General features: G+C 53.5%; 1 protein-coding gene across 2 annotated transcripts in view; it reads left to right on the top strand.

Moving 5' to 3' along the window:
• The first annotated feature begins 475 nt into the window (after nt 1-475).
• The window catches only part of LOC100451197 (short stature homeobox protein), a 28,605-nt gene continuing 15,400 nt past the window's right edge, over nt 476-13,680 (top strand). Inside the window, exons 1-3 of one of the 2 annotated variants that reach the window (XM_054544268.1) lie at nt 476-738; nt 5,082-5,790; nt 9,331-9,539. In XM_054544268.1, coding sequence (XP_054400243.1) covers nt 5,514-5,790; nt 9,331-9,539 — 486 coding nt within the window. In that variant the 5' untranslated portion in view covers nt 476-738; nt 5,082-5,513. Of the gene's footprint in view, nt 739-5,081; nt 5,791-9,330; nt 9,540-13,680 lie in introns of those variants that run through there. The other variant, XM_002831323.6, reaches the window with a different exon arrangement.

Genomic DNA, 13,680 nt, shown 5'->3' on the forward strand with positions numbered 1-13,680 from the left:
GGCCGCCTCCTGCAGCTCCTGAGCTGCGTGTCTGAGCTTCCCAGCCCCGCCTGCGCCTCCAGGGCTATAAATCAAAAGCAAATCTTGCTGGGACCAAGTTCAGGTCGGGGAACTCCGGGGCCTGCAGCCTCAGCCCTGCTGCGCTCCCCGCAGCTTCGGGCCTGTTGGGGGGAACTCAGGGAAGGGGGGGAACCAGGCCGGGATAAGAGGCTCCAGCTTCGTGGGGGCTGCATGAGGGGTGCAAAGGCGAGGAGAAGCCCCTGGGGTCCTCCCTCGTCTGCTGCGGGGCCCCCAGCTCCGGCGGGCGGACCGCGGAGAGCGCTGTCCCGGATCCGGAGATTCGCTTTTCCTTTGCAACTGCGGGGCTGGCGCGCGCGCGAGGGGTCAGGACCCCGGGCACTGGGGTCAATGCAACCAGGCCGGGTCCCTGGGGGGCCCCCAGGAGCCAACAGGGGTGTTCAAATCACCCTGCGGCCGCCTCCTTTTGCCTGGGACCCTTCCCTCGTCCTGAGAACAGGGTCTCCCCACATTTTTTTGGTTTTGTTTTTATTTCTTTTCCGCCTCTCTTTCTACTGCAAACAGAAATGGGACGATGGAGAGCGGGGTAGGAGCGGATCAGACGCCCAGAACTCAGCAGCCCGAGTCCGCACAGGGTTTGCAGGTGGTGGTGACCGCGCTGGGGACGCCAGGACGCGAATCAACCTCCGGGGCGCGCTCGGGGCCTGCGCTCAGAGCTTGGTGAGATCGGTTTTGAAACTTTCCTTTTCTTTTCCAGAAAGTTTTCCTTTCCTCCATCCCTCCCTCCTTCTCTCCCTTCCTTCCTTCCTTTCTTCTTTCTTTCTTTCTCTTTTTTCTTTCTCTTTCATTTCTTTCCTCTTTCTTCCCTCCCTCCTCCCCCTTCATCCTCCCTCCTCCTCCTGCTCCTCCTTCTACTCCTTTTCCTCCTCTTCCCTCTGCCATTTCTCTCTCCCCTTCGCGTTTTTATTCGCAGTCGTTGTTCTTGTCTATCCACTAGCTTCTCTGAAACCTGATTCTTTTGGGACACTTGGCAAAATGCATTTCATACAGGGAGGTAACCACATGCTAACAAGATACGGTGAGATGTAAAAAGTGTCTTTTCATCAGCTTGGTGTGCTGGTCTCTTCTCTCTCTTGCTTTCTCTTTCTGTCTGTCTCTCTGTCTCTATTTTTCTCTGTCTCTCTCTGTATCTCTTTCTATCTCTGTCTCTCTGTCTCTCTGTCCTCTCTTTTTCTCTGTCTCTGTCTCTCTGTCTCTCTCTCCTCTCTCTCTTTCTCTGTCTCTGTATCTCTGTCCATCTCTGTCTGTCTCTCTCCTCTCTCTCTCATCTCTCTCTCTTTTTCTCTGTCTTTCTCTGTCTCTCTGTCTCTCTCTGTATCTCTTTCTATTTCTGTCTCTCTTCCTCGCTCTCTTTTTCTGTGTCTCCCTGTCTCAGGGAAGCATCAATAAAATCTCAAGAGAGGTGCAGACCCTGCCTTCTGCCTGCAGCCGCCTGCTGTAAAATGTCAATGCAGAAATATTTCATAAAATCCACCCACTCTGCAGACTGGAGCTGCGGCCTTGGACAGCGTCTTGAATTCGCAACGAGAAACGTTGTGTGGTGGAAAAAGGTCTTACCTCGATTTCTAACACATTATCAAGCACGCGAATACTAGGTGTTCCCTGCCTGTCTTTAAACGGAAGGACAGGGAAAGAATTTAAGCTCTGCTGAGAGAGGGGAAAGGGCTTTATTTAGGTGAGGGGGTGAGGCCGCCGCCGTGCTCATCCCTGAGAAAGAGTTGGAGTTTTACAGAAAGATCATGTCTTTTACGTTGCCAGAAACTCTTACGAAAAGCGGGTGTTGGGAAGGCGGGAAACTGTGTCAGGAATTGGACGTGCCTGATTTCAAAGCCATTCGTCTGCAATGAGAATCACAACTCGGGCTTCAGTTGAAAAAGGGCCTTTGCTTTTTCTCCGAGGCTGAGGGGCCTTGAATAGCCACAGCTCCTGACTGGTGCCCCCGTTCTCGTTCCTGGGGGCTCGGAGACCCAGGTAGAGGGGAGTTTCCTACGAGGCAAAGGGGTCCAGGTTGCAGCCCAAGAAGGAACCTCAGGTCTGGGAAGGCCTGGGCCTCGCGGGACCCCCGGGAAGGTCTGGTCCTTGGAGTTGGAGAAGACACAGCTGAGCTGGGAGGACGGAGGGTTTTCGGTAGGGAGCCAGAGAGCAGCTTTGAGGGGTTTACTGAGCAGTCCCTGGGGACCAAGTTTCCCAGCAGAGGAACAGATGGGGAGGCCTTTAGAGGCAGGAAAGTTACCCGGCCTGGGAGGACCCCAGAAAGTTGCTCTAACCCAGAGATCCTTCTCCAAATCTCTCTCTCTGTCTGTCTCGGTCTCTCTCCCTCTTTCTCTCCCCCCTGCCTGTCTCCCTCTGTGCGTCTCTGTGTGCCCTGTCTCTCTGTCTCTCTTTGTCTCTCTCTGTATCTATCTCTGTCTCTCTTTTTCTCTCTCCGTCTCTCTGTCTCTCCGTTTCTCTCTCTGTCTCTCTCTCCCCGTCTGTCTCTTTCTTTCTCTCTCTCCATCTCTCTGTCTCTCCCTTTCTCTGTGTCTCTCCCTGTGTGTCTCTCTCTTTCTCCATTTCTCTGTGTCTCCTTGTCTCTCTGTTTCTGTATCTCTCTCCATCTCTCTCTCTCCGTCTCTGTGTCTCCCTGTCTGTCTCTCTCTTTCTCTGTCTTACTCACACCCTCAACCCACCGTCACTCATGTCCCCCCATTGCTCCACCATCTCACCCAAGTACACAGCTCAGCTGTCATCCTGGGTCCCCAGGCCCCGCTGGGGAGGAAGATGCGCCCTGGGGTTACGGGAGGAAGGGGACTCCCGGGCTCCTGGAGCCACACCCGCGCCCCTGTCCCCACCCTCCCGGCCTCTTCCCGACAGCGACGACCCGGCGAGGCGCCTTTGCATAATACATGGAGCTGTTTGTAATTCTCTGTGATATCTGGCGGCCCCCGCTTTGATGCGAGGGCGCAGTGACAAAGACCTGTTTGTTAACTTTCGAGGGCGTCTTTGACTTTGGTTTTGAAGTCTGGGGAGGTGGCAGCCCCCGAATTACTGGGAGGAGAAGGGGGAGGGAGGGGGGAGGCAGAAAAGGGGGAGAGGCAGACAGGAGGGGAGGGAGGTGGAGGCAGAGACGGAAAGAGGAAGAGGGAGCGGGAGAAGGAGGTGCAGGAAAAAAAGGCAGAGACTGAGGAAGTGAGGGAGGGAGACAGATAGAAAGAGAAGAAGAAAGAAAGGAGAGAGAGAGGAAGGAAAGAGGGAGATGGATGGGGAGAAGGATGGAGGGGAAGAGAGAGAAAGGAGGGAGGAAAAGAGAGAGGAAGGAGGGACGGGGGGAAAGAAGAAGGAGAGCGGATGTGGGAAGGAGAGAAAGAGGGGCCGACAGCAGGCCTGGGGGCAGGGGTCTCGGGGAGGGAGGGAGGGAGGGAAAGAGGGACGGAAGGAAGGAAGGAAAGAAGGAAGGAAGGAAAAAAGAAGAGAGGGGAGAAAGGAGAAGCAGGAGAAAGTAGAGAAGGAAGAAAGACAAGAGAGGAAGGGAAAGGGGAGGAAGCAAGGAGGGAGGGAGGGAAACAGGAAAGCACGAAGGAAGGAGGGAGGGAGGAGGAGGGAAAGAAGGACGGGAGGAGGGAGGGAGAGAAGGGAGAAGGGAAGGAGGGAGGGAGGGAGAGAAGGAAGAGGAAGAGAAGGAAGAAAGAAGCAGACAGCAAGGGAAGGAGGCAGGCAGGGAACAGCACAGCGGTTTCTCCGGCTCCTCAGCTCCTCCCCCTTCCCCTCAGCGCCTGACCCCCCAACCTGAACCTGACCGAGGCTGCTGGGGGCCCCTTCCCTGCGCCCTGGGGTCCGGGAAAATGGCTCACTTTCTTTCCGCTGAACGAGACCAGGGCCCGGCTCCCGAGCGCCAACCCCGGGCGCCTTCGAGGCTGGGCGGTCCCTGGAATCTCCCTCAAAAAACAGTTAAGGGAACCTCTCCAAAAATCACACCTCCCTCAGGACACTCCCCAACTCCAAACGCGATGGGAGAAGGAAAATGAGAGCATTTGATAGAAAATGAAAGAAAGGAAATAAGAAAGAAAGAAAGAAAGAAAAAGGAAAGAAAGAAAGGAAGGAGAGAGGGAGAGACGGAGGGACACAGAGAGAGGAAGAAAGAAAAAGAAAGAAATAAGAGAAAGCAAAGGAAGGAAGGAAAGAAGAAACAAAGAAAGAAAGAAAAAGAAAGAAAAGGAGAGAGAGAGGGAGGGACAGAGGGAGAGACACAGAAAGAGATAGAAAGAGAAAGAAAGAAAGAGAGAAAGAAAGAAAAGAAAAGAGGGAAAGGGAGAAAAAAATCCACTTTATTTGCAGAAGGTCCTTGGCAGGAACCGTGACGCGTTTGGTTTCCAGGACTTGGAAAACGAATTTCAGATCGCGATGGCGAACACCGGCTTCCCCTGAAGCACATTCAATAGCGAGAGGCGGGAGGGAGCGAGCAGCAGCACATCCCACCATGAAAACCAAAAACACAAGTATTTTTTTCCCCCAGTAATTACCCCAGACGCCAGGGTGACAGCGCGGCGCTAAGGAAGGAGGCCTCGCGCCGGGGTCTGCCGGGGTCCGGCGCGTGCAGAAAGAATTGATCTTTACGAACCGGATCTCCCGGGGACCTGGGCTCCTTTCTGCGGGCGCTGGAGACCCGGGAGGCGGCCCCGGGGATCCTCGGCCTCCGCCGCCGCCTCCCAAGCGCCCGCGTCCAGGTTTGGGGACACTCGGCCGCTTCTTCTTACTTTCGGGGATCCTCCAGCCGCGTTCCATCTCACCAACTCTCCATCCAAGGGCGCGCCGCCACCAAGTTGGAGCTCATCCTCTCCCAAGATCGTGCGTCCCCGGGGCGCCCGGGTCCCCCCTCGCCATCTCAACCCGGGCGCGACCCGGGCGCTTCATGGAAAGATCCAGGCGCCGGGCTCTGCGCTCCTCCCCGGGGCGAGGGGGGCCGGACGGCTGGGACCCTCCTCTCTCCAGCCGGGAACTCCTGCTGTCTCTGTCTCTCTCTGGAGGAAAACTGGAGTTTGCTTTTCCTCCAGCCACGGAGAGAACGCGGGTAACCTGTGTGGGGGGCTCGGGCGCCTGCGCCCCCCTCCTGCGCGCGCGCTCTCCGTTCCAAAAATGGGATCTTTCCCTCTTCGCACCAAGGTGTACGGACGCCAAACAGTGATGAAATGAGAAGAAAGCCAATTGCCGGCCTGGGGGGTGGGGGAGACACAGCGTCTCTGCGTGCGTCCGCCGCGGAGCCCGGAGACCAGTAATTGCACCAGACAGGCAGCGCATGGGGGGCTGGGCGAGGTCGCCGCGTATAAATAGTGAGATTTCCAATGGAAAGGCGTAAATAACAGCGCTGGTGATCCACCCGCGCGCACGGGCCGTCCTCTCCGCGCGGGGAGACGCGCGCATCCACCAGCCCCGGCTCCTCGCCAGCCCCGGCCCCAGCCATGGAAGAGCTCACGGCTTTTGTATCCAAGTCTTTTGACCAGAAAAGCAAGGACGGTAACGGCGGAGGCGGCGGCGGCGGAGGTAAGAAGGATTCCATTACGTACCGGGAAGTTTTGGAGAGCGGACTGGCGCGCTCCCGGGAGCTGGGGACGTCGGATTCCAGCCTCCAGGACATCACGGAGGGCGGCGGCCACTGCCCGGTGCATTTGTTCAAGGACCACGTAGAGAATGACAAGGAGAAACTGAAAGAATTCGGCACCGCGAGAGTGGCAGAAGGTAAGTTCGTTTGCGCGCGGGCTCCAGGGGGGCCCTCGTGGGGTTCGGCGCCTCCTCGCCACGAAGTCGGCCCCGCGCGCCCCTCGCTCTGCACATTTGCAGCGCCCGGCTCGCCAGGGTAAGGCCCGGGCCGTCAGGCTTTGCCTAATAAAGGAAGCAAGGCAGGAGTGGACCCGACCGGAGACGCGGGGAACTCTTGGGGAGACCGGCCAGGGGTGGCGGGTGGGGAGGTGCGGGGGGACCCAGGGAAGGTCGCAGCGGGGGCCGCGCGCGTGGGCACCGACACGGGAAGGTCCCAGGCTGGGGTAGATCCGGATGGCTGTGCCTGAAGCTGTAGGGCCTGAGATATCTTTTTCATTTTCATTTTCTTTTCTTTCCTTTTTTTGTTTTGTTTGCTTGAGACGGAGTCTCTCTCTGTCGCCCAGGCTGGAGTGCAGTGGCGCGATCTCAGCTCCCTGCAACCTCCGCCTCCCGGGTTCAAGCGATTCTCCTGCCTCAGCCTCCCGAGTAGCTGGGATTACAGGCGTGCGCCTCCAAGCCCGGCTAATTTTTGTGTTTTTAGTAGAGACGGGGTTTCCCCATGTTGCCTAGGCTGGTCTCGAACTCCTGACCTCAGGTGATCCACCCGCCTCGGCCTCCCAAAGTGCTGGGATGACAGGCATGAGCCACCGCGCCCGGCCTGGGTCCTGATGGCTTAGGATGTGGGTTTCTGTCTCTGCCTGTCCGCCTTGTATTTACGGTCACCCAGACGCACAGACGAGGTGTCTCCACGCGCCTTCCCAGCGCTCAGCGCCTGTCGGGCTCCCCGAGATCACGGGAAGACTCGAGGCTGCGTGGTAGGAGACGGGAAGGCCCCGGGTCAGCTCGGTTCTGTTTCCTTTAAGGAACGCTTCATTCTTACTTTCTTTTTTTCCTTTGAACCTCGAGGCTTGATCTTGGTGAAAGCTGTTGGGTCCATAAAAACTACTCCCGTGCCCGCAGGTGGCCGGGATCTGGATGGGGCGCGAGGGGCCCGGGGAAGCTGGTGGCTTCGCGGGCGCGTCCTAACTCAAGGTTGTCAGAGCGCAGCCGGTTGTGTGGGGCCCAGGGGAGCTCCCCTTTGGCCCTTCTTCCTGAAACCTCAGTGGTGGATCGTCCCGTGGTGGAAATCGGGGAGTAAGAGGCTCAGAGACAGGGGCTGGACCCGGGGATCTCCGTGCAAACAGGACAACTGGGCGGCATGCATCTTAAGAATAAAATGGGCTGGCTGTGTCGGGGCACAGCTGGAGACGGCTATGGACGCCTATTATGTTTTCATTACAAAGAGGCAGAGAATCTAGCCTCGGCTTTTGCTGATTCCCAGAGTTGAGGTGCGAGGGTGAATTCCCCAAAGGTAATTCTTCCTGAGACTCTGAGGCTACCTGCTCTCCGGGGCCCTGCATTTTGGGTGAGGAGTGGCCCCGGGAAATAGCCCTTGTATTCGTAGGATGCACCAGGCAGCTTCCCAAGGCCCTGAGTTTGTCAAAGCGGAAAGCTCGCTACGGTTTACAAAGCAGTCCCCGGTTTCTGACCGTCTAAGAGGCAGGAGCCCAACCTGCCTTACCTTAAGAGTTCTTCTCTACACACTGCTGCGGGCACCCGGCACTGTAATTCATACACACAGAGTTGGCCTTCCTGGACGCAAGGCTGGGAGCCACTTGAGGGCCTGCATTTAATTTAAGAGGGTTCGCAGTGCCCGGCCGCCCGTTCTGTGGGGTTGCTTTTTGGTTGTGCTTCGCAGACACTGATTTGCTGCTCTGACCATGTGGCCGCGGACACAGGAGAGCAAAGTGTCCTGCAGGCCTTTCGAAAGTGAGAGGAAAATAAAGACCAGGCCAAAGACCCAGGGACACAGGAGAGGAGACAGAGAGTCCCCGCTACATTTTCCCCTTGGTTGGATGCAGAAAGACCCCCGGGCCAGGACTGCTACCCAGGCTACTATTTATTCATCAGATCCACGTGAAATGGAGGTTGGAGGACAGGGGAGACTCTGAGGGGAGTTTTTGGGAACAGCGTGTCCCCGCCGAGCCTGGGAGCCCGTGGATTTTGCAAAGCCTGCGGGTGCTTGAGGACTTTGAAGACCAGTTTGTCAGCTGGGCTCAATTCCTGGGGTTCAGACTTAGAGAAATGAAGGAGGGAGAGCTGGGGCCGTCTCCAGGAAAAGATTCACTTGGGGAAAGGAATGGAGTGTTCTTGCAGCCACGTGCCTTTTAGGAGGTGAAAGAGAAGGTGAAATCCACTTTGGAATAAGCGTCCAGCACTGAATCTAGCTCGGGGTGGGGTGGGGGGGACCCTGGTGTGGGTGCTGGAAGGAGGGAAGACAGAACAGGGTGCTAGTATTTACCCCGTTCCCTGTAGACACCTTGGATTTGTCAGCTTTGCAAGCTTCTTGGTTGCAGCGGCCTTGCCTGTGCTTCTTTGAGACTGTTTCGAGACTAAACTTCCAACTGTCAGCCCCTTACCCTTGACAGCAAGGGACATCTAATTAGGGCATCGAGTGCTTTTCATCTGTGCTCAGCAGGCCCGAGAGGGGCATTGGAGATGCCACTTCCACCAGCCCTGGGTTGAAGGGGAGCGAGGGAGACACATTTTACTTAAACCCCTGAGCTTCATCAGGGGCTGAATGTCTAAAATGAGGAAGAAAAGGTTTTTCACCTGGAAACGCTTGAGAGCTGAGTTTTCTGCCCTTCTGACTCCCCCAGCCAAGACAGACAGGCCACCATTATTGGAGATGAGAAAGTGCCATTTCTGGCACCCTGGTGGGTTGGGTGCCCGACCGCGTGTGAAAAAGTGGGAAGGAGAGATTTCTGCGCACACGGTTCACCCCCCTCCAGGCGCGGTGGTGCATTCAGGTACTCAGACACGGTTCTGCTGTTCTGGTGAGAAACAGGCTTCGGTAGGGACTCCTAGCTCCGCCAAATCCCGGAGGGACCCCCAGCCCTCCTGCGCTGCAGCGGTGGGGATAGCGTCTCTCCGTAGGGCTAGAATCTGCAACCCGCCCCGGGCCCTCACCGTGTCCTTCCCGGGCGTCCCGCCGGGGATCCCACAGTTGGCAGTTCTTCCTGAAATTCTTTCCCTTAAAAATATGAGTTGACAACCCACTCTCCTTAAAAAAAAAAAAAAAAAAAAAAAAAGAAGAAGGAGAAAAAAAGGTTAGGTTATGTCAACAGAGGTGAAGTGGGTAATTGAGGAAACGATTCGGAGATGAGGCCAAGAAAACAACGCTCGTGCAAAGCCCAGGTTTTTGGGAAAGCAGCGAGCATCCTCCTCGGCTTTTGCCTTATGGATCCCACGCGGTTTTTGCGTCAAAGCGCATTGGTTTTCGAGGCCCCCCTTTCCACCGTGGGATGCACCAAGGGGTTCGCCACGTTGCGCAAAACCTCCCCTCATCGCGCGCCACGCTGCCTGCGCGGAGGACCCCGCGGGCCGTGCTGGGGGAGGCGGGCGCGGGCGGAGAGGACCCCGGGAGCCTTTGGTGAGGCGCTCCCGGCCTCAGCCCTGTGCCCTCCGCTCCCCACGCAGGGATTTATGAATGCAAAGAGAAGCGCGAGGAGGTGAAGTCGGAGGACGAGGACGGGCAGACGAAGCTGAAACAGAGGCGCAGCCGCACCAACTTCACGCTGGAGCAGCTGAACGAGCTCGAGCGACTCTTTGACGAGACCCATTACCCCGACGCCTTCATGCGCGAGGAGCTCAGCCAGCGCCTGGGGCTCTCCGAGGCGCGCGTGCAGGTAGGAACCCGGAGGCCCGGAGCCATCGCCTGGTCCCCCGGAGCGCACAGCACGCGTACAGCCACCTGCGCCCGGGCCGCCGTCGTCCCCTTCCCGGAGCGCGGGGAGGTCGGGTGAGGGGCGGGCTGGGGTTCCTGGACTTATGGAGACGCCTGAGGCCTGTAGGATGGGTTCATGCGTTTGTTTGCACCAACAGCAAACAAATATATATATACATATATATGTTATACAAATAACAAATAAATACATGTTATACAAATATATATATATTGTGTAGATTATAGATATTTGTTTGTCCTTGGTGCAAACACACCCGGTGAACCCGTATATTGGCCCCTGACTGCCTTCGGTTCCCGTGGGATTGGTTACAGGGGCCAACACATGCAAACAAAACTTTCCCTGGATTATACTTGGGAGATGAAGCTACAGATGCGTTCGATGCAGAGTGTTTTACAAGATTTTTCATTTAAAAAAATGTATCTTTTGGCCCCTGATTCCCCTCCGTCTTCCCGTGTGGCTGCACTGAAAAGGTTTCCTTAGGATGAAAGGAGAGGGGTGTCCTCTGTCCCTAGGTGGTGAGAAATAGGGTCTTCTGTTTCCTCCCTTTTTTCACCCACCGTTTCTATCTCCCTCCTGCCCTCTCCAGCCTCGTCCTCTGCTACAAAGCACCCCCTCCTCCCTCCGGCTCTGGGGAGCGCAGGAGCGCGTTGGGCATCTGGATGAGCAGACACCATTAGCGGGGCACGGGCTCCCCGAGGAGCGCGCGAATTCACGGTGTCCCATCAGACCAGGCACTGGGGGGCGGAGGGGCCCTGGGTGTGCGCAGAGGGACAGAGGCCTCCTCGGCACTCTAAACATTAACTTAAAGGTATGAATTTATTTCAGGGGTGCTGGTGGGGGAGCCTCCAAATGGCTGTTTCCAGCCCCTACCTGACAGGTCAGCTCCCCTGGAAGGTCAGCTCCTCTAGTCCTTTCTCCTGGTCCTGGGCAGGACGGAAGTGGGGGGAGACAGAGAGAGAGAGAGAGAGAGGGAGGGAGGGAGAGGGAGATGGCCAGGATCCCCGGACCCTGGGGACCCCGTCAAAAATAAATGAAATTAAGATTGCCGACCAGGGAGAGAACCGTGACAAAGCAAAGGGCGTTCAAAGCAAAGAGATGCATTGAAAGCCCGTTCCCGTAGGATTGGTTATGAGATCAACACATTCAAACACAGCTTTCCCTGGATTTTGCTTAGGAGAGGAAGATGCAGATGCGTTTGATGCAAAGTGTTTTACATCTTTCATTAGATGTGTATATATATAAACTTATGTAAATATACATAAACATACATAAATATATAAACATATATAAAGTATATAAACATATAAATATATATAAACATACATGAATATATAAACATATATATAAAGTATATAAACATATAAATATATAAACACATATAGAATATATAAATATATAAACATATATAATATATAGATATATAAACATATATAATGTATAAATATATAAACATATGTAATATATAGATATATGAACATATATAATATATAAATAAACATATGTAATATATAGATATAGAAACATATATAATATATAAATATGTAAACATATAATATATAAATATGTAAACATATATAATATATAGACGTATAAACATATATAATATATAAATATATAAACATATATACAGATATATATAAGCATATATATAAATGGATATATAAACATATATATAAATATATAAACATATATAAACAGATATATCAATATATATAAACATATATATATATATATATTTTTTTTTGGCCCCTGATTCCCTTTGGTTCCCGTGGGACGGTTATCCAGTCAACACATTCAAACACAACTTTTCCATCGAGGTTGCTTAGGAGATGAGGATACAGATGCGTTTGATGCAGAGTGTTTTACAAGCTCTTTCATTAAAAAATATATATATAGGTAGACATTTTGGCTCCTGATTCTCTTCCGTCGTTCCATGTGGCTGCATTTTGAAAGGCCTCCCTACGATGGTTAGGATTAAATAAACCCTCCCCAGGCATCTTTACCGAGGGCTGTGGTCCCCAAAACGATACAGCCCAGGAGGGAGAGAGGTTTTGGGGACTCGGAGGAAGGACCGTGTCCCTCCTTAGGGCGTCTGTGGCATCAGCGAGGGAAGGAAGCTGCATCAGACAGGGGTTTCCTCGCTGTCCAGCCCTCTGGCAGAAGATGGATTGGACTGCCCCGTATAAATTAATGAAAAGATTAAAGTTTCGCTAAAGGGGACATCAAGTTTATGTCATCTCCTGGTGTCTGTGGGCCTGGGATCTGTAATATATCCCAGCCCTTGATGTACTGTTTCTATAAAAATAAATTACTTGTAATTTAATTGCACACTCTTTCTTTCCGTAGTCTATTACCGACTGGAGCCCCTTAGTTCAGCTGCAGAAAATTGGTTGTGGGGTGTGTGCACAGACCCCGAGAACACACCCTAAAATAAAGACAAATCGGGGACAAGCCGGGGGTTATCGATTCAGGGGCCGCATGAAAATTTAACGACGGTCAAAATAATCATAAAAACAAACATGGGAATGGAATAAAAGACATAATTCTCCATCGCCGCGGGGGAAAATGATCCTACAATAAAGGCGAGCGGGCTTTGAGTGGTCGTAATAATCAATTAGTTCAAACACGGACGTCCCATGTTGAGGGGAAGGGGATGAGCAGGGACAGAAAACCAACCGTATTTTAATCTCATTTCTTCGGGAATGTGTTTCAGGACAGCCTGTCCCGTGCTGTGAGCGGATAGAGTTTCAATTTACTGCGAAAATGTGCTGTAAATAAATTGAGCATCCGATGGAAGCTGTTCCTGATTAACCTTTTATTTTTAGCGTAGCCCTGCAAAGTCCTATCACCCAGCTGTCAGGGTTCTAATCGAAAGTTATGAGACCACGGTGAGGGGCAGCCGGTAATTGAATTACAACAAATATCTTCGGGTTGATGGCGCAGAGCTAAATTAAATATCATTACTCACTGTCTGTAATGGAAATCAAAAGGAAATCGCATTACGGCATTTGTGAAAGAAAGCGGGGAGTGCTGTTTAATGAAGAAATAACTGTCTTAACCAGTGTCACACACTTCACTTACCATATTCGGGCCTAATTGGAACGGATCGTGAATCACTCCAAGACTGATTTATTAGCGCTTAACGCAGCGGCTAATTCATCACTTGGATTCTTCATCATTTTTTTTTTCCTCTCTCCGTGTTGAAGGGAGAGTGAATGAGGCTTTCCACGTTTCAGTAGGATTTTCTTTTTTGAAAAATGCCCTTCCAGAGGGCTTTTGGGTGGCTGGCTTGCTTTCTGGAGCCTGGAGGACACAGGCGGAGAGCGCAGGTGCCCACGGAGGACGCACAGTGACAGTCACTTGGACGGTCAGTGGAGGTGCAGGTCTGAAGGCACGAGCTTTGGAAATTATGGGTGAATTTCGATGTCAGCAGCAGGCAGGGGCCTTTTTGGCGGGGGGTGAGGGAGGGTGACTTTGCTGGGAAACAGGATCAGGTCTTCCAGGCGCGCTGCAGCCCGGCGGGACCCACTCTGGAAATGAAAAGCCACTTCCGAAAGGTGGGCGGGAGGCTCGGTGTTGGGTTCAAGACCAAGCTCACGTTGCGTTGTGTAGACCCCTGGGTGCTCCCAAACTCTGAGGGTTTTCCGAGGTTCCCCTTCATAGGGACACTGGCCCCGGGCCATGCACAGTGGGTAAGGGTGGCTGTGGACCGAGGGACCCAGCACGTGTCTTGCCCACAACAGCTGGAGTGACTAGTTCACTCACTGCCTTGGCTGAGGACGCCTGCCTGTGTACGAATTATTTCTCTTGGGCAGTGACTGCCTTGTGGGTCAGGGTGCAGGTTTTCTGCCACAGAAAACCTGTTAGGAGGAGTTAAGCAACTAAGACTGTCAGGGAGGTGGCCAGATTACCAGGCATAGGCTCAACTCCCTGCATTCTCCAGCTGGTCTGTCTGGGGAGGAGGGGATTGTCAATACTGGGAGAGCGGAGGAGGATTGTAGGAGGTGAGAGGTGGGTGGAATTTGCACGCAAATCTTGACAGGAGGCCTGTGTGAATTTCTCCAGCCTCCTGAGGATCCAC

This window comes from Pongo abelii, chromosome X (genome assembly GCF_028885655.2).
Source record: "Pongo abelii isolate AG06213 chromosome X, NHGRI_mPonAbe1-v2.0_pri, whole genome shotgun sequence".
NCBI lineage: Eukaryota > Metazoa > Chordata > Mammalia > Primates > Hominidae > Pongo > Pongo abelii.